The sequence below is a fragment of the Plecotus auritus genome (assembly GCF_963455305.1).
Source record: "Plecotus auritus genome assembly, chromosome: 2".
Lineage (NCBI taxonomy): Eukaryota > Metazoa > Chordata > Mammalia > Chiroptera > Vespertilionidae > Plecotus > Plecotus auritus.
Genome location: NC_137771.1, coordinates 158,640,723 through 158,668,574, shown reverse-complemented (window position 1 = coordinate 158,668,574; position 27,852 = coordinate 158,640,723). Strand labels below are relative to the sequence as shown.

General features: G+C 40.6%; 1 protein-coding gene across 1 annotated transcript in view; it reads right to left on the bottom strand.

The window, feature by feature from the left end:
- NECTIN3 (nectin cell adhesion molecule 3) overlaps positions 1 to 27,852 on the bottom strand; it is a gene marked incomplete at its 5' end in the record, with an annotated part of 148,305 nt that overhangs the window by 77,546 nt on the left and 42,907 nt on the right. The window contains one exon of the mRNA XM_080654683.1: positions 4,109 to 4,450. Within this exon, the coding sequence (XP_080510809.1) occupies positions 4,109 to 4,450 (342 nt within the window). The remainder of the gene's footprint in view (positions 1 to 4,108; positions 4,451 to 27,852) is intronic.

The following is a 27,852-nucleotide window of genomic DNA, read 5'->3' as shown; positions in this document are numbered from 1 at the left end:
CCAACTTTGATACAAGGCTTGACTCTATATTTTCTAACCATCTGCCTGGTATTTTTTGCCTATATATTTTTAAACTCAAAAAAACAAATGTTGAACTATCTATCATCTTGATACCAATCGCTAACACCTGTTTTTCAAAGAAATACCCATTTAAATTAATGGTAACATAATTTATTCAATCACCAAGGTTCAAGACCTGTTATTGTTCAAACCTCCCTTATTTCTTATATTCAGCCAGTTACAAAGATCTGCTAGTTATTCCTTTATAATAGCTCTATTCTTCAGTCAAGTGGCAGAAATTAGTAAATGAATTTCAAGCCCTCACAACCTCATGGCTGAGGCATTATAATTTCAGGACCTCTTCATTTTAATTAATAAAAACACCAGACTGATCATCCTGAATCACAACTTTTATCACATTACTACCTAAATCAGGTCTAAGTTAGTTAATCCTCTAAGCAAGGTAAGAAGGTGGTCAAAGCAGTGTTTCTCAAACTTTACTGTGCATCCAAATCATTTAGGGATCCTGATAAAATGTAGATTTATCACTCAATAAGTTTGATATGTATCTGAAATTCTGTATTTTAACAAGCTCCAAAGTGATATCTATCAATGCTGCTAGTTCATGAATCACACTTTAAAACAGCAAGAGCCCGCGAATAGAAGGGAGGTGAGAAGCAGCACAACATTGTACAAGAAGTTCAAATTTCTAGTAATATACAGGTCAAATTCCCCATCCTAACATTCAAATTACTTTAATGTGGTCCTACTCTACCTTTCTAGCCTTTAATTCTTTGAAAAATCAACAAATTATTCAATGTTTCCACTAATGAGGGTTCTCAACAGTGAGTGTTCTCCCGCTCTCCCCCTCTCCAAAGGACACTTGGCAATGTTTGGTGATATTCTAAGTTATCATAAATGAGGAACTGCTACTAGCATCTAGTGAGTAGAAGCCATGAATGCTGCTAACCAGTCTACAATGAACAGGATAGCGCACCCCAACAAATTCCAGGCCCAAATTTCAACAATGCTGACTTTGAAGAAATTCTGCCCTAGTGTGTATTGTTTTCTGCCTGCCTCTGTTAGTTCATTCCCTATACTTCTTTCCTTTTTGACTACCCCAAACCTACCCACCATTCAAGAACTGGCAATTATTTTTTATACAAAATATTTCTAAACTGACAAGTTCACCAGCCCATTCCTATATCCTTCTTAAATAAAATTAATGTATGAGACTGCTATTAACTAGGGACTGTTATAGGCTTGAGGGATATCATATTAGATTTTAAAGTGTAAAGTTGTAGCCCACCAAATGTTTACAGTGGGTGGAAAATATAATGAACAGTATGGTAACTGCTACAATATAGTCATGCTCGAGAAACAATGGCAAAAGAATAAAAATCATCAAATTGTGGAGGGAGTAGATCTTTCAAGAATGGCTTCCAAAAGAATGTGTTTTGATGGTCAGTGGTTAAATAAAAGAATGTAGGAAGAGAGAGAGAAGGAAAAACAAGGCAATCCAGGCGTAAGGGCAAACACATAAAAACGTGGAAAGGTGTTAAAAGAACTACAAATAGTTTACTAGGATTATAAAATTTGAGTTCTGCGAGAGGAACAGAAAGGAATGAAATAGGTGAAGTTAAAGAAGCATGGGTAAAATTATGATTAGTCTTATACTGTAAACAGTCTTGAGTTTTAAAGCACTGAGTACTGCATTAATTTAGGAGAAATTCCTAAAATTTAAAGCAAAAATAAATTATTCCCACCAGCTCTCTCTTCCATATACAAACTATTATGTGTTTGACACTGAACTTTTTTACCCTAATGGCCTGTACTTGATTTTTCAGGTATTTATGCCTTGCCTTCCAATCAAAATATTTCTCAAAAATAGCAATTTTCATGAATATAAGTTATATTTCCTCACAACTCATAGGATAGTGTCTTAAACATATAAATTCCTCAAAAATTTTATTTTATTTCTATTTTTGCAAAATAGAAATAAAACAAATTTGGACAAAATTGTTTTCCTGCATTCAAGAGACCCTAAAGTTACTGCACTAAATGTTAGGGGCTGTGTACTTATTTGGTTCTCTGAAAGCAGACACTGAAACCAAGTAAGGACTACTAAAGGCTTATTGGGGAGTAACATCTAGGAGAAAAGTGAAGAAAAAGGATGGGTAGGGAGAGCTATCAGCAGACCTGACAAAATCCCTGACAGGTAAATAGGCAGATCTGGATCCAAGACTGCCCCATTAAAGGAGTCCCACTTTGGGTGGAAATGTCTAAGGTACTATAACTCCTTAATCCTTATTCTATTATTCAAAAGTACTCACCAGCATTTCCAAATTGGTTTATCTTTCACTGCAAGTGGCTATCTTAATGCTAATACATTAGCTCATTCTAAATTACACAATAAACTTTAAAAGTTATCAGACAGAAAAGATCTTTCATTAGGAACAACAGCCCAGGATTCAAATAGCTATGCAAATCCATGATAGCAGAAATAAAATTTTATTTGAAACACAAACCTGAGGTGTCAATGGCTCCAAGAAGAAAGTCCTTTTAAAAAATGGAAAAGCTATTTAAAGGTTTTAATTTAATTACAAGGTGAAAACTTGACAGAAAATAAGTATGGCAAAGAGCCCTGACTGCTGTGGCTCAATTGGTTGAGCCTCATCCCAAGCACCAAAAGATTGTCTGTACGATTCACAGTCAGAGCACATGCCTCAGTTACGGATTTCGACCCCAGTTGGAGTGCTTACAGGAGGCAACTGATCAATGTTTCTCTCTCACATTGATGTTTATTTCTCTTCCTGTCTCTTCCTTCCTCTCTCTCTAAAATCAATAAAAACATTGTGTGTGTGCATATATATATATATATATATATAGAGAGAGAGAGAGAGAGAGAGAGAGAGAGAGAGAGAGAGAGAGAAAGAGAGAGAGAGAGAGAGAGATTGATTTCAGAGAGGAAGGTAGAGGGAGAGAGAGATAGAAACATCGATGATGAGAGAATCATTTATCGGCTGCCTCCTGCACGCCCCCTACTGGGGATCGAGCCTGCAATCTGGCATGTGACCTTGACTGGAATCCAACTCGGGACCCTTTAGTCCTCAGGTCGATGCTCTATCCACTGAGCCAAACCAGTTAGGGCAATAAAAATGTATTTTTTAAAAAGTATGGCACACCCGGCCGGTATGGCACAGTGGTTGAGTGTCAACTTTTGATGCCCTGGTTGCAGCCTAGATCCCCAGTGGGGACATGCAGGCAGCAGTTGATCAATGAGTCTCTCTCATAGTTGATATTTCTATCTCTCTCTTCCTCTCCCTTCCCCTCTAAAATCAATAAAAATATTTTTTGAAAGTATGTAAAAAAAACTCAGCACTTAGTATATTTAAAAAATAATCTGCCGAAACCGGTTTGGCTCAGTGGATAGAGCGTTGGCCTGCGGACTGGGGGGTCCCGGGTTCGATTCCGGTCGAGGGCGTGTGCCTTGGTTGCGGGCACATCCCCAGTGGGAGGTGTGCAGGAGGCAGCTGATCGATGTTTCTCTCTCATTGATGTTTCTGACTCTCTATCCCTCTCCCTTCCTCTCTGTGAAAAATCAATAAAATATATTTAAAAAAATAAAAATAAAAAAAATAAAAAATAATCTCATGAAAAAAGTAAAATAGGTTAGACCAGCTGTGGGCAAACTACGGCTCGTGGCTGTTCTATCCGGCCCGCGGAGCCGAAAGAGCGGAGGGTTCTCTTGCTCTCCCCTCCGCTCCTTTACTTTGAATTTATATTAGTTCACACAAACACTCCATCCATGCTTTTGTTCTGGCCCTCCGGTCCAGTTTAAGAACCCATTGTGGCCCTCGAGTCAAAAAGTTTGCCCACCCCTGGGTTAGACCTACATACGATTACATAGATAGGTAGGTAGAGACGAGATTTTGTTTAACTTAAGAATTCAGAATCAAAGTATTTTAATACAGAACTTGAAAAACCATATTTGAATTCTTTTATTTTCAACCTAAATTTATATATTTCAATAATTTTAAATTCTTTAAAATATTTTTAGTATAATCCTCACAACTACCACCAAAACACATAATTCAAGCATACCTACCTAATACAGTTACGGTTGTAGAGGACTGAGCATTTCCAAGTGGGAATGTAACAGCTTTGCATATGTATTTTCCAGAATCAGAAAATCCTATGTTATGTAGAGTAATTGTTGCATCATTAAGTGAATAGTTTTTAAACAAGACTCTTCCCTGATACTCTCCTTGAACAGAGAATCCATATTGAGGATGATGAACTGCAACAGTCTGTGAACCTTTGCCATGTACCTTTTCCCACGAAATTTGGGTTATTGTTTCATTTACTTCAATTAAACACTTCAATGAAACATTCTTTCCCCATACTGCTGTGACATGTGGCTCCACAATAATTGGTCCAGCTAAAGCACCTATAGAAGGGAAAAAAAAAAAAGTATAGTTCTTAAAATAGAAATATATTGTGCTAAAATCTTCCTCCCCTTTTACTCTCCCTCCTTTCTTCCCCTCCTATGGGTACACACACTCACACACATGTTCTTGGGGCTGGATGTAAGACCCAAAGAGTGACTTTTAAATAAATACCCAACGATATGTGTTGCAGTGGAAAAACACTAGATTGGGCCAAGAGTAAGCTTGGAAGCAGATCCTTCCCCAGTCAAGTCTTCAGATGAGATCCCAGCCCTAGCTGACACCTTGACTGCATTCTCATAAGACTCTGAAGCAAAGAACCTAGCTAAGCCATGATTTGATTCCTGGCCCAAATAAACTAAGAGATAATAAGTCTATGTTCTTCTAAAGCTACTAAGTTTTAGAGTAATTTGTTACTCAGCAATATATAACTAATTCATGTAGGATCTGTTCAACCACATATAATACCAAAGTATCTTCCTTTGAAGGTCCCCTCTATCAAAAATCTCTATAAAAAACTTAAGATACATGAACTGATAGAAAATACTAATTTAGAAAACAAACAAAAAAGTAAAATAAAGGAAAAAAAAATGCCACAAGCGAAAGTTAAAATAAAATTACATCAAACTTCTTCCTTATAATACTAATTTCCTTCCTAAAAGCAATGGACCAAATCTAAATAATTTTAAGAGAAATCAGACTGATATTCATGAATACTAAAGTCAAATAAGATATTGATCATTGACAACTATATTAAAATATAAAACATAGTCCTTGGAGAGTTTACAACTCACATATGCATCCTGACTATAAAAAAACCAACCAAACAAAAAAACCCCACAAAACTCAAACTAAGAAGTAAACCAATATAAGCACTCAAAATAGAAAGTATAAACAATACCTTTAAAGTTTAGAGTTATGTCTAAATATTTTTAAATGAATACAGAAATGCAGAGGGTATCACTTAAGAAAAATGTGCTTAAACATGTTCAAACATTTCTAAAAACAATAAAAACTTTACAAATTATTTCCATGAACCTTTTTGAGAGAGAAAAAAACATAAATTAATGAATTCATGAAAAATAAATAAGAGGATGGGCATAGATAGATAGATAAAAGAGGGCAAATTTTACCATCCAAAAAAAGTGACTGAGGAAATGACAAAAATGTACTAACAATTCTTAGCAGCTATGGAAGAAGAAGAGTTTTTTTAAAGCATTGCCTCAAAAAAGTATCAAGCTCCAAAAAGTTTACCATCATTCTCTGACATGCTTTCAAGTGTAGATAATTACTAAGATTTTAAAATTAATCTGAGAAATAAAACATAATTATTCTTAATGGATTTTAGCAACCTGTTATAAGCCTGGTATTAAACCAGAAAATATATAGACAAAGAGCAATTTTTGAATATTAATTAAAATACTCACATACTATGAAATGAAAGAAAAATATACAAAGAGCAAGTAGAAAACTCTAAGAATGTAAGACTATTTGAGGCTACTCATCACACTGAAATCTCACACAACTTTTTCATTTGATGCTAAAAAGGTATTTAATAAAGTTCAACATTAATTACGATTTTTTAAAAAAATTGAACTGAGAAAAGGATTCTTAATAATAAAGTTGATTCTTCTAAAATGTCATCACAATAAAATAGAAAAAAAGGGGGCTATTGCTATTAAAGAAGTATCAAAGCAAGATGGTTTATTATCATTGTTCAAATGAAACTGAAAATTCTAGTGCAAGGTGATAAGAGAAAGAAACTGAAAAAATAAATAAATATTAGGAAGGAACAGACAATAATTTGAAAAACCCAATATCTGAAAAACTTAAGAAGGCCAAGTAAAGGGCATTAGAACCAATAATATGGTTGCTTACAAAGCATGCAAAATATAAAAACATCATGTTATAATAGGTGGTTACATTTACAAATTTATTGCAGAAAAAAAGTTTAATATTTGCAAAGCATTAATATTTAAAACACCCATAAATAAAGTTATAAAGAACCTATAAAACTGAATGACTGACTGGAATAAATAAAAGCTATGTCACATTCCTGTATGAAAATACATAATACTATATAAAAGTAAAATCTCCCAATATTAACACACAAATTTTATGCAACTGCAGTGAAAACCCTAATAAAAATTCTTGAAACTAGACAAAGGACAATAGCTAAGAAATATTTCAAAAATAACAAAGGCTCAGTTGGAGAAAAATATTAAAGTAAAAACAATAAAAATCTTTCTATTAGTATCTTAAAACAATTGAAAATACACAGACCAGAACAACCAAGATGGCAACCACATCAAAACTACAACTGAGAGACAAAACAAATTATCATCCAGAACCACGGGAAAGCTGGCTGAGTGGAAGTTCTACAACTAGAAGGAAAGAAAAAAACGCATTGAGACTGGTAGGAGGTGTGGAGGTGTGGAGATGCCGAGGCGCACGCAAAATGGGCTCGCAACTGGGTGCGCTGTTTTTTTCTATTGGGAGATACAAGCTCCCTATTGCTCTGAATTCAAGTTCCGGGCGAGACTCTGGGGATCCAGACTCCTACGGGAATAAAATGGACTTTCTGGCATTGGGCTGGAACAAGAGGGCAGCTTTCTCTGAGAGGTGCTCACAGTGATCATTGTTGTTGCACGGGGCTGCAGGATAAAGAGACCGGGGACCTCTCCGGGGCAGGGCTGACTGGCAGCCATTGCTGTTTGCTCCACCCTGGTGACTCCCTGAGACCATGCCCCACCCAATTTACAACCCCACCCAAGCTGTGCGCAGTGGCTTTTGCATATGAATGACCTGTCCTTTTGCAACCTAAAACCTAACAAACTGCAGCTGGGTCAGAGAGCTCCAAAGCTTCCAAAAGAAGGCCTAAGGCCCAGCAGCAGCAGCCTGCAATGCTTCACAGTTGGGCCTCATTTGGGAACTTCTAAACTCCAAACAAAGAGGAGGAATCTGCAGATCTCTCTGTAGCTCTTGCAGGGTGGCCTCAGGCAGTGGCTGACTTTGCACCTCCTTGGAGATCCAAGAGACAGTGTATCCAGTGGTCAGTGTGAGATCATACCAGATTATAACTCTTCACATCCATAAGCGACATACTCAAGGGGCAGACTCAGTGAACACCAAAGCCCCATGAAGCAAGTCCTGCCCCAATAAGGGTGTCTCCAGCACAGCATTTCTCCCATTGTAGACACAGCTGGTCCTCACAGCCAATTGGCCTGGAGGTCAATTCCTCCCAGTGATACCAACATCAATCAAGGCTTAACTACAACAAGACTGTGCAAAGAGCCCACAAAGGGGTGCACCAAGAGTGTCCACCTCAGGTAACTGGGGAGGCTGAGCCACTGGGCCCTATAGAACACCTACCACACAAGGCCACTTTATCAACACAGAGAAGCAGCCAAAATGTGGAGACAAAGAAACATGTCACAAATGAAAGAAATGGAGGAAAGCAAATTACTGGATATCAAGTTCAAAACCACAGTTATAAGGTTACTCAAGAATCTTCTAGAAACCTCTGAGAAATTTAGTGAGACCCTCAAGGATATGAAAAAGGACCAATCAGAAATTAAGCATACATTGACTGAAATAAAGAATAATATACAGAGATCCAACAGCAGACTACAGGATCCCAAGAATAAAGTCAAAGATTTGAAATATGAAGAAGCAAAAAACACCCAACTGGAAAAACAAAAAGAAAAAAGAATCCAAAAATATGAAAATAGTGAAAGTAGCCTCTGGGACAACTTCAAGCGTACAACATCCGAATTATAGGGGTACCAGAAGAAGAGAGAGAGCAAGATACTGAAAACCTATTTGAAGAAATAATGACAGAAAACTTCCCGCATCTGGTGAAAGAAATAGACTTACAAGTCCAGGAAGCGCAGAGAACCCCAAACAAAAGGAATCCAAAGAGGACCTCACCAAGACACATCATAATTAAAATGCCAAGGGCAAAAGATAAAGAGAGAATCTTAAAAGCAGCAAGAGAAAAACAGTTAGTTACCTACAAGAGAGTACCCATATGACTGTCAGCTGATTTCTCAACAGAAACTATGCAGGCCTGAAGGGAGTGGCAAGTAATATTCAAAGTGATGAATAGCAAGAACCTACAACCAAGATTACTCTACCCAGCAAAGCTATCATTCAGAATTGAAGGTCAGATAAAGAGCTTCACAGATAAGATAAAGCTAAAGGGGTTCATCACCACCAAACCAGTATTATATGAAATGCTGAAGGGTATTCTTTAAGAAGAGGAAGAAGACAAAGGTAAAGATAAAAATTATGAACACCAAAGTGACAACAAATACATATCTATCAACAAGTGAATCTAAAAATCAAGTGAATAAAAAAATCTGAAGAACAGAATGGACTGGTGAATATAATAGAATCAGGGGCATAGAAAGGGAGTGGACTGACAATTCTTGGGGGAAGAGATTGGACAAAAATCTCACACCTATGGATGAGGACAGCAGGGGTGGGTGGGTAAGGGCATGGGGTGGAGTGGGAACCAGGTGGAGGGGAGCTATGTGGGGGAAAAAGAGTAACTATAATAATCTGAACAATAAAGATTTATTTAAAAAAAGAAAATACACAGACCAACATATATAATGGCATCTCTGTATATATAAAAGCCTAAGGGACGGGTCAACTGGACAACCAGACAACCGGTTGGTAGCTGTGATGCATACTGACCACCAGGGGGCAGACACTCAATGCAGGAGCTGCCCCCTAGTGGTCAGTGCACTCCCACAGCAGAAGCACCACTCAGCTGAAAGACTGGTGCCAAATGCCGGGCTCATAGCTGGCAAGTGCAGCTGCGAAGGCACAAGCCTCTCCCACCTCTGGCAGCACTACCAAGCAGCAGTGCAGCGAGGCCGTGATAAGTGGGAGCAGCGCCCCGGGGCTTGCCACTTCACGCACTACTACATCCCTCGGGGGATGTCGGACTGCGGGGATCAGGCCAAAACCAGTAGTCCAAAATCCCCCAAGGGGTCCTGGATTGCAAGAGGGCACAGAGGCCAGGCTGAGGGACCCCACCAGTGCACGAATCCATGCGCCAGGCCTCTAGTATATACACTGAGTGGCCAGATTATTATGACCACCTGTTTGTAGGCAAATTAGCCGTACACTGCATCATAAGGGATATGAAAGCCAAAGGCCTGTTTGAACACCTTTGCTGTCTGCAGTTACCAAGATAAAACATCTCCAATTCGCACAGGAACACAAGGTTTGGACAGTCGAGCATTGGAAAAAAGTCATGTGGTCCAATGAATCACGTTTCCAGTTGCATCACGCAGATGGCAGAGGGAGAATTTCGTGGAAACAGCATGAAAGCATGCACCCCACATGCATGAGTACAACCCTTCAAGCTGGTGGGGACAGTGTTATGGTTTGGGGCATGTTTTCCTAGCATGATTTGGGCCCTTTAATTCGTGTGGAACAACGTCTGTATAGCACAACATACCTAAGTATCATTGCGGATCAAGTTCATCTTATCATGTTGATGGCGTATCCCAATGGAAATGGCTTCTTCCAACAAGACAATGAGCCATGCCATGGTGCTCGTATTGTGCAGGAGTGGTTTCAAGAACATGATGGAGACTTTACCTTGCTTAGGTGGCCCCCACAATCACCAGATCTCAATCCAGTTGAGCATTTGTGGGACAAGGTTAAAAGAGCCATCAGGCAGCTGGTTCCACAACCATCAAATCTCACAGAAATGGACAGTGCTATTCATCAGGCATGATTCCTCGCATCACCTTTCAACATCTCGTGGAGTCAATGCCAAGAAGAATTGCCGCAGTATTGAAGGCAAAAAGTGGCCCAACCAAGTACTGATGGGGTGATCATAATAATCTGGCCACTCAGTGTATTTAAAAGCCTAAGCAACCATTATGACTAAACAACCAGAAGGCCCGTCGCTATGATGCACAATGACCACCCGGGGGCAGATGCTCAATGCAGAAGCTGTCCCCTGGTGGTCAGTGTGCTACCCCAGCCAACCTCCCCCCTGCCAGCGAACCTCCTGTGGTCCCTCCCCTTGGCTGGCAGGCCTCCGGCTGGGATGAGAAACCAGGGGTGGGTGGCGGCAGACGTGGTCCCTTTCCCAGGCAGATCGAGGGCTGGCTCCCTCCTTGGGGCCAGCAGCCAACCTCCTGTGGTTTCCTCCCCCCATCCAGCAAACCTCCCGCAGTCCCAGCCCCCGGCTGGCAGGCCCCAGTGGCAGCATGGTGGCGAGGAAAGGAGGGAGGGAGGGAGGCAAGGAACCACATGGTTGCAGGGCTCCAGTGTCCATTCCTTCTGCGCCCAGCCCAACAACTGTTGCCTCCTCTGCTGACCCCGCCGGGGCCTTCATGCCCCGCGCTGGGACCCAGAACCGGGGGTGGGTGGCAGCAGGTGCAGCCCCTTTCTCAGGGGGTCCGAGGGCTGGCTCCCTCATTGGGGCCGGCAGCCAACCTCCCACGCCCAGTCCCTCCCCGTCTAGCAGGCCCCTATCGGCCTGGCCCTGATCTCTGGTTAGGCCTAGGGACCCCACCTGTAAGCTAATTTCACGCACCAGGCCTCTAGTATGGTATATAATATAGTTAATTATGTTGTACTGGAGGCCCGATGCACAAAATTCGTGCAAGGGGTTCGGCCCTTGCAGCTGCAGTGGCTGCCTCAGCCCTCGCAGCCCTGGCATTGTCCGGAAGGTCATTCAGCTCTCCGGTCTAATTAGCATATTACACTTTTATTATTATAGACTAGAGGCCTGGTGCACAAAATTCGTGTACTTGGAGGTGGTTGTCCCTCAGCCCAGCCTGCATCCCCTTCAACCTGGGACCCCTTGGGCAAAGTCCAACTGCCGGTTTAGGCCTGATCACAGGGATCGGGTCTAAACCGGCATTCGGACATCCCTCTCACAATCCGGGACTGCTGGCTCCTAACCACTTGCCTGCCTGCCAGCCTGATCAGCCCCTAACCACTCCCCTGCTAGCCTGACTGACACCCAACTGCCCTCCCCTTCTAGCCAGATCGCCCCCAACTGCCCTCTTCTGCCAGCCAGACTGTCCCCAACTGCCCTCCCCTGCAGGCCTGGTCCCCTCCAACTGCCCTCCCATGCTGGTCATCTTGTGGTGGCCATCTTCTGACGACATAGGGGTGGCCATATTGTGAAGACGTGGGGGTGGCCATCTTGTGATGTGAAGGCGTGAGGGTCAATTTGCATATTACCTCTTTATTATATAGGATGAGTGGGGTCGGATAATGAATTAGTCAAGATATGCTAAAAAGACAGTAAATATTTGGAGACATCTCTGCTTTACACTAAACATACACATATACACGCACGCGCACACACACACACAGCTTAACTGAAGATCTAAATGTAAAATGTTAGTTACATATGCACATATACATACTGATGACAACCTTTTGTATATTCTGGCAGATAATAATATTAGCTATTCCTAGGAAATGGGATTACTGAAGATTAAAGAAAGAACTTTCATTATTTAATTTGTGTTCTTTAATGTCAGATGATTTACAGTAAGTAATTTTCCTAATAAAAATAAATTAAAAATAAACAGAATTATCCCCTTCAGGTGAAAGTAGACAAGAGATAGGATAAAGAAAGTATTATGGACTGAATGTTTTCACCCCTTTGAAGTTTATGTTGAAGCCCTAACCTCACTTCTAAAGTGACAATATCTAGAAGTGGGGCTTTGTGTAATTATTAGAGTTATATGAGGTCATGAGGGTGGGACCCTCACACTGGCATTATAAAAGGAAGAGAGGCTAGAACTCTCTCTCTCTCTCTCTCTCTACCATGTTAGAACAAAGTGGGAAGGTAAGGGTCCTCACCAAGAACCAAATCTGCCCTAATGAATGAAGAGCTTGAGTAGATATTGACCAAATAAAAACTATAAATGGCTATTTTAATGTGTTCAACTTTACTAATATTAATGTAAATATCAGGGTTTTCTTTCTCATTTTTTGTTTTAATATCTAGGAGTGATTTTTGCTAATTTTTTCCTACAAAGATATTCTAAGTGGTTTTATGCTACTTGCAAAATTAAATCTTGATGTACATTTTTTCTTGGTTCTACTCTTAAACCACTGAGCAAGAATATTACCCAACAAAGTATTTATAATTTGGTTCTCTCACTAAACCACCTCTGAATAAGATTTCCCCCCACAGAATCTTAAAACCATGAAACAGATTTTCCACTGTGGTTCTTAGACCACAAAGTCAATATTACAATGCCTCACTACTCAAGGTCTCCCGAACATTGAACCTACTCCCCTCCCACTACTTCTCCATATACATTGTGTCCTGGAGAAACATAAATCTTTATCACTGAAGACTTAAATTATTTGAAGCATGTACTTCATTAACGGTGATGTAAGCTTAGAATATAAAGAGCCTAAGGAACAGCAAAGGATTGAACCTTTCATATCTGCAAGACCCTGAACTTGTCATAAGGTGTTCCTAGCTACTGCACAATCTAGGGGACATGGAAAAACATGGTAAGATATGATGCTCTGTTTCTGCTCTGTGATTCTACTTGATTTATGTTCAGTTTTGTATCCTTAACTAATTAATTAAATTGAACTTATCTTTCAGAGAAAAAGAGAAAGGAGTGCTTTTCCACTACATGTAATTCTCATGAAAACACTATAACTATGGAAATACAACTATTTGGAGTTTTCATGTGTATTTGAATAGTCCAGCAATTTTCACAGTGTGCCATAAGAATTTTTAAAACATACAATACCTGACCTCTTTTCTCTTAGATTATCAAATAAAAAAATGACAACAGTCAACACAACAACAGCCATCCAGTGTGAATGAATCAAAATTATGCCTATTTTTTTAGTCAGATGGGCAAAAAATATAATGCATTTTTGGTGTGCTGTGGAATTTTAGTAATTAGTTTATGAGTGCTATGATATAAAAAGGGTTGAAAATAACTGGAATAGTCATTCAGTCAGGATTTAGAATGCCCAGAGGGTACAAATCATCTGAAAATATATGTACTTAAAAATAAGCTTGTTACAGAAAAAGAAAATGACTCATGTACTATAACTTCTATGGGTTATTTAAAAACAAAAACAAAAAGATGAGATTCCTATTAGAGATCACATTAAAGTATCTGAAATGGAAGTGTGAATAAATTGGCACTGGTTCACTTTCTTACCTCTCCCACTCCTAGCAATGAACCAAAAAGTAATAGAAGTCACCACAAATCTTTAATACTATCCTGTTTTTTTTTTTAATTTATCTTTATTGTTGAAAGTATTACAGATGTCCCCTTTTCCCCCCCATTGACCCCTTCTAGACCACACCCCGCTCCCACCCCCCACCAGGATCTTTCAAATGTTAGGATCTATAAAAGAGGTATGTGCAAATATTCTACAAATGAAACATTTATTGTATTCTGTGTCCAACAACAAACAATACCTCCAAAGATCTGCTTTCAGATGCCTCAGAATTTAGAATACTTTTTTGAAGCAACTGATTTGAAAAAAAATACTATTTTCAAGGAACTAGCAAAATCATAGCATCTAGATATTTTTAAACATTTCAGCATACTTTAACACAGTTCAAATTAATAAAATCTACCACCAGCAAATTCAACAATAAATGTGAATTGTTTTAAACTGATGTTTAAGTTATTCAACTTTGAAAATGCAGCAAAGAAGTATTTTCAATAAAATCCCCATTCAAAACAGAAAGAAGCATAGAAGAGTAGAGCACCAACAAAATGAAATTATAAAATGTGAAAACTATTGATAAAGTGTAAAATCAAATACTATTAAAATGTGGAAGAATATCTAACTTCCTGTCATGTCATAACTAGAAAGAATTAACTCTGGGATCACAGGAGATCCTATATTCTAAAGAGAAAACCGGGATCACATAACAAAATATGGTTGAGATAACTGAGGGCATTCATTTATCAGTATGTATTAGGTATGTACTTCTGCCAGGCACTGTTCTAGAAGCTGGGCACAGTACTGAAAAGATATCCATGTCCTTCTGAAGTTATATTCTAACCAGAGAAACAGAATTAACAAGAAAATAAAAAATATCAGACAGTAAAAACTATGGAGGAAAATAAAGGTAAGGGGAATGGTAATTATTTTAAGGTAGCACCACAGCTATTTTTATCTAAGAGTGATAAAAGAAGACATTGTGAAGAGGACATTGGAACAGAGACTTGAAAGAAGTGAACGAGTGAGAAGAACCTTGCAGTGTCCTTTGAGTGAAAGGAAAGGAAAAATGGCAGGCAGTGGGCCAGGCCACACAGGTTAAGACTTGGCTTTAATCCTGAATATAGTAGGAAACCAGGAGAAAATTTTTACCAGAAAAGTGACATTCTAGCTTATCTTTTAAAAGGATCATTGTTTAAATAAACTTATACAGAGAAATGATTAAAGGTACTTCATAAAAACTCCATTTACAATATGTGAGACAGGTTGTATCGTAAGGACTATCAGATCTGGGTTGAAAGTGAAGACCGGGACTGACAATCTGTATGAGAGGACCAGTCCCACAATAGTGTCAACAAATAACATGCTGACCGACAATACACAAAACATCTACCCTCCTCAACAGTTTCCTAGTTTTTGCAATTCTATAATACCAACTTAAATAAACAATATTACAGAGTCACTTAATCAATTCCCTTGAAGAAATATTCTGATTCACCTAAAGCCTACTATTTTCCTCTCTTGTCCAGACCCCTGGTGCTAAGTCTCCATGAATAAAGCCTCTCTCTAATATATATAATCTGAATTTTCAATGTTAAAATGATGCTGAGGGGGTTTACTCTCAAGATAGTAGGGTTCACATTACAAAGAGGAAAAGTTTTGCTTCCTGTTTAAAGACAGGATCATAGATTATATAGCTACACACCCCCAGTAATCTTTTATGGTTTATTTCTTTGTTTTTTTATTGAATTTATTAGGGTGACAATCCTATCTAATAAAGAGGAAATATGCTAATTGACCCTCACACTGTCACAAAGATGGCGGCACCCACAGCCAATAAGGAGGGAATATGCTAATTGACTGCCCTGCCCTCAAAGATGGTGGCACCCACAGCCATAAGATGGCGGCGCCCAGTCCCCTCAGCCCCGCTGGGGTGGCAGGTGTGCAGCAAGACTGGGCCAACCACCAGGTGGGCCCAGCCGCTCTGCGCGCCTGCCTCTGGAGTCCCCCAGTCCCCTCAGCCCCCCAGCTGCCTAGGGCCGGCTTGAGGCGCAGGCAAGCCTCAGATAGCGGCTGCCCAGCCACCCAGGGCCGGCTGGAGGCACAGGCAAGCCTCGGATGGCAGCTGCCCAGCCACCCAGGGCTGGCTGGAGGCACAGGCAAGCCTCGGATGGCAGCTGCCCAGCAGCCCAGGACCGCCCAAGGCTCAAGTAACCAGAGCTGGCCGAGGCTTGCGCTGCCGGCAGTGGCAGCAGCAGAAGTGTGATGGGGCGTCGCCTTTCCCTGGTCACTGGGTTGCCTGTCGCCCCTGAGGGCTCCTGGACTGTGAGAGGAGGCAGGCCGGGCTGAGGGACCCCCCACTCCAGTGCATGAATTTTCATGCACTGGGCTTCTAGTAGTTAATAAAATTCTACAGGTTTCAGGTGTACAATTCTATTAATACATCATCTGTATTGTGTGTTCACCACCCCAAGTCAAGACCCCATCCATACCATTTTTCTCCCCTATTCCTCCCCCCACCTCCCTTTCCTTCTGGTAATCAACATACTGCCTGAGTCTGTGAGGTTTTGTTCCCCTTTACAGCTGTCAGTCTCTATTTAGCAAGGACAGTAGTAATCCTTATGTAGGACATAAGATCATTATGTAAAAATCAATTTTATTTTTATGTACTAGCAATAAAAAAGTGGAGAAAAATATTAAAATATTGCTGTTTAGAATAGTATCATACATACAAAAAGATGAAAAAGGGATGTATCTGACAAGAGCTGTGAAAAACCTGTACAATTAAAACTACAAAATTTGCTGAGAATTTAAAACCCAGATAAATATAAAGGTACTCTTTGTTTGAAGTATAGGCTAGAAGAATCATCATGCATAAAACATTCTCTCTAAATTGATCTAGAGGTTCAAGAAAATCCCAATCAAAATCCAATTGGACATTTAACAAAAAATTGACAAGCTGTTTCTAAATTTCACATGGAAAATACAAACATAAAGTTTTGTAATCTTGGGTTGGTAAATATTTCTCAGATATGTGACCAAAAGCACAATAAATGAATTTCATTAAAATAAAAAGTTTCTGCCCTAGCCGGTTTGGGTCAGTGGTTAGAGCGTCAGCCTGCAGACAGAGGGTCACAGGTTCAATTCTGGTCAAGGGCACATAACTTGGTTGCAGGCTCCATTCCTGGCCTCAGTTGGGGCATGTGTGGGAGGCAACCAGTGGCTGTGTCTCTCGGGCATCAATGTTTCTCTCTGTCTTTCCCCATCCCTTCCATTCTCTCTCCAAAAATAAAAAAAAAGGAAATGAATAAATAAATAAGTAAATAAATAGGAAAAATATCCTTCGGTGAGGATTAACAAAAAACCCACACCACATTTCTGCACTTCAAAAAGACACTTTTGAAACATTCCACTTAATATGGAAAAAAATCTGTGCGAAACATTTTTTATAAAGGAAGTATATCTGATAAAGAACTTTAATCCAAAATACATTTAAAAAAACTCTCAAAACGCCACACACACACACACACACACACACACACACACACAAACAAGCCAATAAAAAATAAGCAAAAGAACTGAACAGACACATCACTAAACAGCACATGGAAAGATGCTCAACATCATTAGGAAAATGCAAATTAGGACCAAAAAATATACCACAACACATCCATTAGTGTAGCTAAAATGAAAAACATTGATATTTTCTTTGAGTCTTTTCTCTTTTTTCCTAGCCAGATTCATTAATCTTTTCAAAGAACCAGGTATTTGTTGCATTAAATTTTTGTATAATTTTTTTTCATTTGTCCTATATGCAAAAATTAACTCAAAATGGATCAAGACCTAAATATAAGACCTAAAACAATAAATTACATAGAAGAAACCAGAGATACTAAACGTATGGACCTCAGTCTTAGACTTTATGAATTTGACCCCAAAGGTAAGGGAAATAAAAGTCGTCAGGTATACCAAAAGGTTGCAGGTTTGATTTCCAGTCTGGGCACCTACCTGGGTTGCATGTTTGATCCCCGTTTGTGGCACATAGGTAAGGCAAACCAATCAATGTTCTCTGTCTCATCATGTTTCTTTCTCTCCCCACCCCCCATCCCCCATTTCTCTATCTCTCAAATCAATGAGCATAACCTTGGGTGAGGATTAAAAAAATAAATAATAAAAAGCTTCTGCACAGATAAAGAAACTGCCAACAAAACTAAACAAAACAAAACACACAACCAAACTGACACCACCTGACTTCAAGACTTACTATAAAGCTAATCAAGACAGTATGGCATTGATTAAAAAGACAAATGGACTGATGAAACATTGAGCCCAGAAACATATTCATATAGCTATGGTCAACTGATCTTTGATGAAGGAGCAAAGGCAATATAATAGAGCAAGAGTCTGTAAACAAATAATACTGGAACAATTGGACACTCACATGCAAAAATATAACAGACTTTACACCCTTAGTGAAAATTAACTCAAAACTGATCACCAACCTAAATGTAAAACACAAAACTATAAAACTCCTGAAGGTTAACAAAAAAATAATCTAGATGACCTTGGTTATGACAATGACTTTTTAGATACAATACTGAAGACATGATCCATGAAAGAAATAAGAGATAAGCTGGATAACATCAAAATTCAAATTTCTGGGGAGATAGAAGATGGCGACCAGCAGGAAGGTAGGGAGAGTGTGTGAGAGAGTGAGGGAACAATAGAGGAGTGTGTGGACGTGTGTGTGTGTGTGTGTGTGTGTGTGTGTGTGTGTGTGAGAGAGAGAGAGAGAGAGAGAGAGAGAGAGAGAGAGAGAGAGAGAGCACGTGCGCACTAGGGACAGTTAGATCCTGCAAGTCTTCCAAGGGGCTGCCAAACCGGGCAGTCTTAGGCGGCAAAACCCCGCTGCCACTGCAAACACTCTTGGGGCAGCCAGTGTGGGCACAGACACCACGCCATCTTGAAGAACAGACCTGCATGAGACTAGGATCCTAACCTCAACACCACCCAATCTGGTCTCAGACGCAAACCGGGACCCTGAAGCCACTCGGGTAAAAGATATGCGACCACAGCTGCAGACCCACGGACACCAAGACCCCAGGCATCCCAGCCGCAGATTTCTGTGAGTCACAGAACCAATCCCCCTCCCCACCGGCCCCGTGGTAGTGGCATAGGAACTGTCAGACCCCCTCTGCTCAAACAGGCCTCCTGCCCACACACAGCAGTGGCGGCTCTATCTGAATTTGAGCCTGGGTGTGCAGACACGGGAAGTTTGTTTCCCATGGCCAGACTCCACGCCTACACAGGGAAGCTGCACTAAATTCAAGCTGGGGAGCACAATCTTGGGGAGTTTGTTTCCTGTGACCAGAACCCAGGCCCATGCAGGGAGGCTGAGCTGAATTTGAGCCTAGGCCAGCCGTGGGCAAACTACGGCCCGCGGGCCGGATCCGGACCGTTCGGCTGTTCTATCCGGCCCGCGGAGCCGAAAGAGCGGAGGGTTCTCTTGCTCTCCCCTCCGCTCCTTTACTTTGAATTTATATTAGTTCACACAAACACTCCATCCATGCTTTTGTTCCGGCCCTCCGGTCCAGTTTAAGAACCCATTGTGGCCCTCGAGTCAAAAAGTTTGCCCACCCCTGGCCTAGGCACTCGCACTGGGGGAGCCTATTTCCCGTGACAAGACCCTGCGCCCACTCAGAAGAGGCTGCGCTTAATTGGAGCCTGAGAGCGTGAACTAGAGGAGTTTGTTTCCCGCGACCAGACCCCGGGCACATGCAGGGAGGCTGCTTTGAATTTGAGCCTGGGTACACAGACACGGGGAGTTTGTTACCCGCAGTGCACACCTGTGGGACCAGACCCCACACCCACACAGGACGGCAGAGCCACCTGACCTGGATTCAGGGCAAGCACACAGAAAGCTGTTTTCCGCAGGGCAGGTGTGGACCAACTGCCGACACAGTACAACTGTGCAACCTGGTCTCCCAAGCAGACCAGGGACCCTGATTCTCCACACGAGAGGCAGCACTGAGCACCAGTGATTGACTCTGTTTCTCATCACGTGCGCCTGGGATCCGATTCCCAGTGCATTCACACTAAAAGCCAGTGACTCCAATTCTTGGCGCATGCGCACACAGGGACCCTGATACCCGGTGCAAGGCCACACCAAGCAACAGAGACTCTGGTACTCAATTCTCGGTGCAGGCACAGGGGGTCTCTGACTCCTGACACACACTAGGGGACTCTGATTTTCGGCACATGCAAGTGGGGCCTGTTTCAGCGCGGCACATGTGGGGTCCCTGATTCTAGGTGCGCATACAAGGCCACACCTAAGCATCTGTGACTCTAATCCTGGGTGAGCGTGGCTCCCACCAACCCACGGCAGCCACACGCCTTGGTGTTAGAGCTCTTCAGTGACACTCGGGGGGTGCAAAGTTCCCACTGCTCACGGCCCAGGCCCCCGCAACTCGACATTTGAACCTTCTGGTGATAGTTAGAATGGGGCGACAACGAAACAATCCCCAGAGGAAAGAAAGTGAGGAATCTCCAAGAAAGGAAATAAGTAAAAAGGAAGCATGCAACATGACAGAAAAAGAATTCAGAGTAAAGGTCATACACCGGATGGACAAAAAAACCAACAACCTATGCAAAACCCAGAAAGAAATAAAAAGTGATATAACTACAATCAAAAACACCATGAAAAGCTTCAACAGTAGACTAGAAGAAACAGAGGACCGAATTAGTGAGTTAGAGGATAAGATACAGAAACGAGCCCTATCTGAAGAGCAACTGGAGAAAAAAATTAAAAAGCAGGAGGAGAGCCTAAGGGAGCTTTGGGACAACACAAAACGAAGTAACATACATATAATAGGGATGCCAGAAGGTCAAGAAGAGCAGCAATGATTAGAAAATCTATTTGAAGAAATAATGACAGAAAACTTCCCTGATATGGGGAAGAAAAAAGTTACACCAGTACAGAGAGTCCCCAGCAAGATGAATCCCAAAAGACCCACACCAAGACACGTCATAATTACAATGGCAAATGTTAACAACAAAGAGAGAATCTTAAAGGCTGCAAGAGAGAGACAGAGAGTTACCTACAAAAGATCCCCCATCAGATTATCAAATTATTTTTCAACAGAAACACATCAAGCTAGAAGGGAAAGGAAGGAGGTATACAATGTGATGCAAAGCAAAGGACTGAATTCAAGGATACTCTAACCAGCAAGACTATTAATCAAAATTGAAGGGGAAATCAGGAGCTTCGTAGACAAAAAAAGGCTAAGGGAGTTTATCACCACCAAACCAGCAATGCAAGAAATGCTGTAAAAAGAAGAAACAGAACGGGAGGAAGGAACACAGAAATGGCTACAAACAAGTACCTACCAATAATAACATTAAATGTAAATGGATTAAATACTCCAATCAAAAGACACCGAGTGAATGAATGGATAAGAAAACATGACCCATATATATGCTGTCTACAGAAGACCCACCTCAGAACAAGGGACACACACAGACTGAAAGTGAAGGGATGGAAAAATATCTTATCAGGCAAATGGAAATGAAAAAAAAAAAAAGGCTGGGGTAGCAATACTTATATCTGACAAAATAGACTTCAAAGTGAAGACCATAACAAGAGACAATAAAGGTCACTTCATAATTCTAAAGAGATCAATGCAAGATGAGGATATAACTCTGGTAAACATTTATGCACCCAATGCAGGAGCACCCAAATACATAAAAAAACTTCTGGAAGGTATCGGTGGTGAGATTGACAGCAACACAATCATAGTAGGAGACTTTAATACCCCATTAACATGACTGGATAAATCCTCTAGACAAAAAAATTAGCAAAGGAACTTCAATCCTAAACAACACACTAGAACAGATGGACTTAATCGACATCTTTAGAACATTCCACCCCAAAACTACAGAATATACATTCTTCTCAAGCGCACATGGGACAATTTCAAAGATAGACCACATATTGGGACACAGGCAAAGTCTCTCCAAATTCAAGAGGACTGAAATAAAATCAAGCATCTTCTCAGATCACAATGGCATAAAAATAGAAATCAACTACAGTAAAAACAATCACAAAAATTCAAACACTTGGAGGCTGAATAGCATACTATTAAACAATGAGTGGGTTACCAAATAGATCAAAGAAGAAATAAAACACAGCCTGGAAACAAACAACAATGAAAACACAACAATCCAAAATCTTTGGGACACAATGAAAGCAGTCCTGATAGGGAAATTCATAGTGTTACAGGCCTACCTCAAAAAACAAGAAAAACTGATAATAAACCATCTAACTCTGCAACTTGAAGAATTAGAAAGAGCAACAAGAGAAGCCCAGAGTGAGCAGAAGTAAGGAAATAATAAAGATCAGAGTGGAAATAAATGACATAGACACCAAAAAAAAAAAAAAAAAAAAAAAAAAAAAAAAAAAAAAACAATAAAAAAGATCAATGAAACCAAGAGCTGGTTCTTTGAAAGGTTAAACAAGATTGATGAACCTCTAGCCAGGCTCACCAAGAAGCAAAGAGAGAGGACCCAAATAAACAAAATCGGAAACCAAACCAAAGAGGTGAAATAACAACAGACCCCACAGAAATACGAAGAATCGTAAAAAAATACTATGAGGAACTCTACTCCAACAAACTGGTCAACCTAGAAGAAATGGACATATTCCTTAAAAAAATACGACCTTCCAAAACTCAGCCAGGAGGATTAACAAAATCTGAATAGGCCGATAACTAAGGAGGAAATTTAAGCAGTAATCAAAAATCTTCCAACAAACAAAAGCCCTGGACCAGATGGTTTCACAGGGGAGTTTTATAAAACATTCAAAGAAGAAATAAAACATATCTTCCTCAGACTATTCCAAAAAATTCAAGAGGAAGGAACACTTCCAAACTGTTTCTACGAAGCCAGCATTACCCTAATCCCAAAACCAGATAAAGACAATACAAAGAGAATTACAGGCCAATATCCTTCATGAACATAGACAAAATCATCAACAAAATTCTAGCAAATCGAATCCAGCAATACATTAGAAAGATCATACACCATGACCAAGTGGGATTTATTCTGGGGATGCAAGGAAGGATGGTACAATACCCACCAATCAATAAATGTGACACACCATATAAACAAAATGAAGAGATAAAACCATTCAACCATATCCATTGATGCAGAAAAAGCATTTGACAAAATCCAACACCCTTTCTTGATAAAAACCCTCAGCAAGGTGGGAATAGAAGGATCATACCTCAACATAATAAAAGCCATATATGATAAACCCACGGCCAACATCATACTCAATGGGCAAAAACTAAAACTATTTCCCCTAAGAACAGGAACAAGACAGGGATGCCCACTCTCACCACTCCTGTTCGACATAATACTGGAAGTACTTGCCATTGCGATCAGACAAGAAGAAGAAAGAAAAGGCATCCAAATTGGAAAAGAAGTAAAACTGTCCTTATTCGCAGATGACATGATATTGTACATAGAAAACAACAAAGACTCCATCAAAAAACTACTAGACTTAATGAATTCGGCAATGTAGCAGGATACAAAATTAACACCCAGAAGTCTATGGCTTTTCTATACACCAATAATGAAGTCACATAAAGAGAAATTAAAAAAGCAATCCCACTTACCATTACAACAAAAAAATTAAGGTACCTCGGAATAAATTTAACCAAGGAGATAAAGGACCTGTACTCAGAAAATTTCAGAACGCTGAAAAAAGAGACAGAGGAAGACATGAACAAATGGAAGAATATACCATGTTCATGGATTGGTAGAATCAAAATCATTAAAATGTCCACACTACCCAAAGCAATCTATAAATTCAATGCAATCCCCATTAAAATACCAGCGGCCTACTTCAAAGACCTAGAACAAATTCTCCAAGAATTCATCTGGAATAAAAAAAGACCCCAAATAGCTGCAGCAATCTTGAGAAAGAAGAGCAATGTTGGAGGGATCACAATACCAGATATCAAGCTATACTACAAAGCCACTGTTCTGAAAACTGCCTGGTACTGGAACAAGAACACACATATAGACCAGTGGAACAGAACAGAGAACCCAGAAATCAACAAAAGCCATTATGTGCAATTAATATTTAACAAAGAAGGCAAGACAATACAATGAAGTCAAGACAGTCTCTTCAATAAATGGTGTTGGGAAAAATGGACAGATACTTGCAAAAAAATGAAACTAGACCACCAACTTACACCATACACGAAAATAAACTCACAATGGATCAAGGACTTAAACATAAGATGGGAAACCATAAAAATCTTAGAAGAAGCTATAGGCAACAAAATAGCAGACATTTGTCTTAGCAATATATTTAATGATACAGCTCCTAGGGCAATGGAAACTAAGGAGAAAATGAACAAATGGGACTACATCAAAATAAAAAGCTTCTGCACAGCAAAAGAAACCATCAACAAAATAACAAGAAAGCCCACTGCTTGGGAGAACATATTTGCCAATGTTATCTCCGATAAGGGTTTAATCTCCAGCATTTACAGGGAACTCATACAAGTTATCAAAAGGAAGATAAACAATACAATCAAAAAATGGGCAAAGGACCTAAATAGTCACTTTTCGAAAGAGGACATTCAGAAAGCCAAAAGAGACTATGAAAACATGCTCAAAGTCACTAATTATCCTAGAGATGCAAATCGAAACAACAATGAGGTACCACCTCACACCTGTCAGAATGGCTAGAAAAAGGAACCCTCCTTCACTGCTGGTGGGAATGCAGACTGGTGCAGCCACTGTGGAAAAGAGTATGGTGTTTCCTCAAAAAATTAAAAATGGAACTACCATTTGACCTAGCAATTCCACTTCTAGGAATACATCCCAAGAAAAGAGAAACACCAATCAGAAAGAATATATGCACCCCTATATTCATAGCAGCACAATTTACAATAGCTGAGATTTGGAAACAGCCTAAATGCCCATCAGCAGATGAGTGGATTAAAAACTATGGTACATCATCTACACAATGGAATACTATGCTGCTATAAAAGAGAAGGAATTCTTAACATTTGCAACAGCATGGATGGAACTGGAGAGCATTATGCTAAGTGAAATAAGCCAGTCAGTGAGAGAAAACATGATCTCACTCATCTATACTAATAAAAGGGTAATATGCTAATTATACTGGGAGACCTTCCATATGTCCTTCCAGACAAAGCCATGGTGGCATGGCCAAGGCCGAGGTGATTAGGAGTAAGCAGGCCAGCATGGGGGGTGGGGGGGAGGGAGGAAACTTGTGGGTGAGCAGGCCAGCAGGGAGGTCAGTTGGGGGCAAGCAGACTGGCACATGGGGGACAGTTGGGGGTGAGCAGGCTGTCAGGGGGGACAGTTGGGGGTGAGCAGGCCAGCAAGGGGGGACAGTGGAAGCGAGGAGGTCAGCAGGGGTGGCAGTTGGGGGTGATCAGGCTGGCAGGGGGGAAGTTGGGGGCTATCAGGCCAGCAAGGGGGGGCAGTTAGGGGTGATCAGACTGGAACGGGGGGCAGGTGGGGGTGATCAGGCCAGCAGGAAGAGTGGTTAGGGGTGATCAAGCAGGTAGGCAGGTGAGCGGTTAGGAACCAGCAGTACCAGATTGCGAGAGATGTCCGACTGCTGGTTTAGGCCCCATCCCACAGGGCAGCAGTCGGACATCCCTTGAGGATTCCCAGATAGGAGAGGGTGCAGGCAGGCCCGGCTGAGGAACAACCCCCCTTGCAAGAATTTCATGAACCAGGCCACTAGTCCTACATAATAAAAGGCTAATATTCAAATCGACAAAACGGCGGAATGACTGGTCGCTATGACACGCACTGACCACCCAGAGGCAGAGGCTCAATGCAGGAGCTGCCCCTAGCCTGCAGGCCCCAGGCCAGCCAAGGCCGGTGCCTGCAGGAGGCCCCTGACTGCCCCACCGGTTGCCCCAGAGGAAGGTGAGTAGTGCTGGTGGTGAGGGGCGGGGCTGGCAAGCGGACAGTGCCAGGTGCCAGCAGGGGCCCCCTGATCACCCTGCTGGTTGCCGGACAGATCCGCCCTGATTGTCAGACAGCTCTAGGAACCCTATCCATGCACGAATTTCATGCACCAGGCGTCTAGTTTATGGATAATAAAGAACATTATAAACTGATGAACTAAAATAGATACAGAGGCAGAGAAGCATTGAACAGACTGTCAAAGGACAGCGGGAAGGCTGGGGAGGGTTGGGGGCCAGGGGGAGGTAAGAGATGAACTGAAGGACTTGTATGCATGCATGTAAGCATAACCAATGGACACAAGACACTGGGAGGGGGGTGAGGGCATGTGCCATAGGGTAGAGGAGGCTGGGGGAAGGTCAATTGGGGGGAAAAAAAAGGAGACATAAGTACTACTATTTGTAATACTTTAAACAATAAAAAACAAAAAAGAACGCCCTAACCGGTTTGGCTCAGTGGATAGAGCATCAGCCTGCAAACTGAAAGGTCCCCAGGTTCGATTCTGGTCAAGGACATGTACCTTGTTTGTGGGCACATACCCAGTAGGAGGTGTGCAGGAGGCAGCTGATTGATGTTTCTCTCTCATCAATGTTTCTAACTCTCTATCCTTCTCCCTTCCTCTCTGTAAAAAATCAATAAAATATATTTTTTTAAAAAAGAAGGAAAAGAAAAAAATTCAAATTTCTGCTCTGCAAAAAACAGTATCAAAAGAATGAGAAGAAAAGCTACAGAACGGGAGAAAATAATTACAAAAGACATATCTAACAAAGGACCATTATTAAAAATATAAAATCAACTTTCAAAACTCAACAGTAAGGAAACAAACAATCCAATTAAAAAGTGGGTCAAAACCCTAAAGAGATACCTTACAAAGAAGATATACAGATGGTAAATATAGATGGTGGAAATCCAAACACTGACACTACCAAATGCTGACAAGAACATGAAACAATAGGAACTCCCATTCATTGCTGGTAAGAATGAAAAATGGTGCAGCCACTTTGGAAAAGTTTGACAGTTTCTACAACACTAAATATATTCATATCATAGGACTCAGCAATTGTTTTCCTTGATACTTGCCCAAATGAGTAGAAAGCGTATGTCCACATGGAAACCTGCACACGATGTTTCTAGTAGCTTTATAATTTTTAAAACTTAGAAGCAACCAACATATCCTTCTATAGGTGAATGGTTAAGTTGTGGTATATCCAAAGGAATATTACTCAGTGCTATAAAGAAATGAGCTATCAAGCCACAAAAAGACCTAAAGGAACCTTAAAATGCACCTGTTAAGTTAAAAAAAGCCAATCTGTAAAGGTTAAGATTCCAACTATATGATGTTGTGGAAAAGACAAAACTGAAAAACAAAAAGATTGGTGGTTGTAAGGGATTTGAGGGTGGGAGAAATGAATAAGTGGAACACTGAATTTTTAGAGCAATGAAACTACTCTGTATGATACTATATTGGCAGATGCATGCCATTCATTATACATTTGATGAGACACAGAATGTACACCACCATGAGTAAACTTTAATATAAACTATGGCCTTTGGGCGATAATGATGTAGGTTCATTTTAACAAATGTGCCACTTTGGTAGGGGATGATGATTTGTTGATCATCCTGGAAGGAGAGGGGGAGGTTAGAGTGAGGGGCAAAAGGGGTACTTTGTACTTTCAATTTAATTTTGCTCTGAAGTAAAACTGCTATAAAAAATTAAAATCTATCAAAAATGTTTTTAAATATACACATAACAAAATACTGTTCAGCAATAAAAGAAAATAAAGTGATACACACAACAACATGGATGAATTTCAAAATAATTATGCTCAAAGAAGACCAAAAAAGAATACAAAGTGTATGATTCCATTCATATAAAACTGTAAAAAATGCAAACTACTTTATAGTGACAGAAAGCAGATCAGTGTTTGCTTGAGAATAGAGGAGAAGTTATAAGATAGATGATTTAACAGAGGACACAAGAAAACTCTTGGGATGATGGGTAACATTCATTACTTTTATTGTACTGGCAATTTAACAGGTCTACATTTTGTTAAAACTTATAAAAGTGTACACCTTACATATGTGCAGCTTGTTATATGTCACATATACCTAGTAAAGCTGTTATATAAAAAAGTGAGAAGAGGGATTGGAGAACACTTAGTATACAGGTAACTTTTGT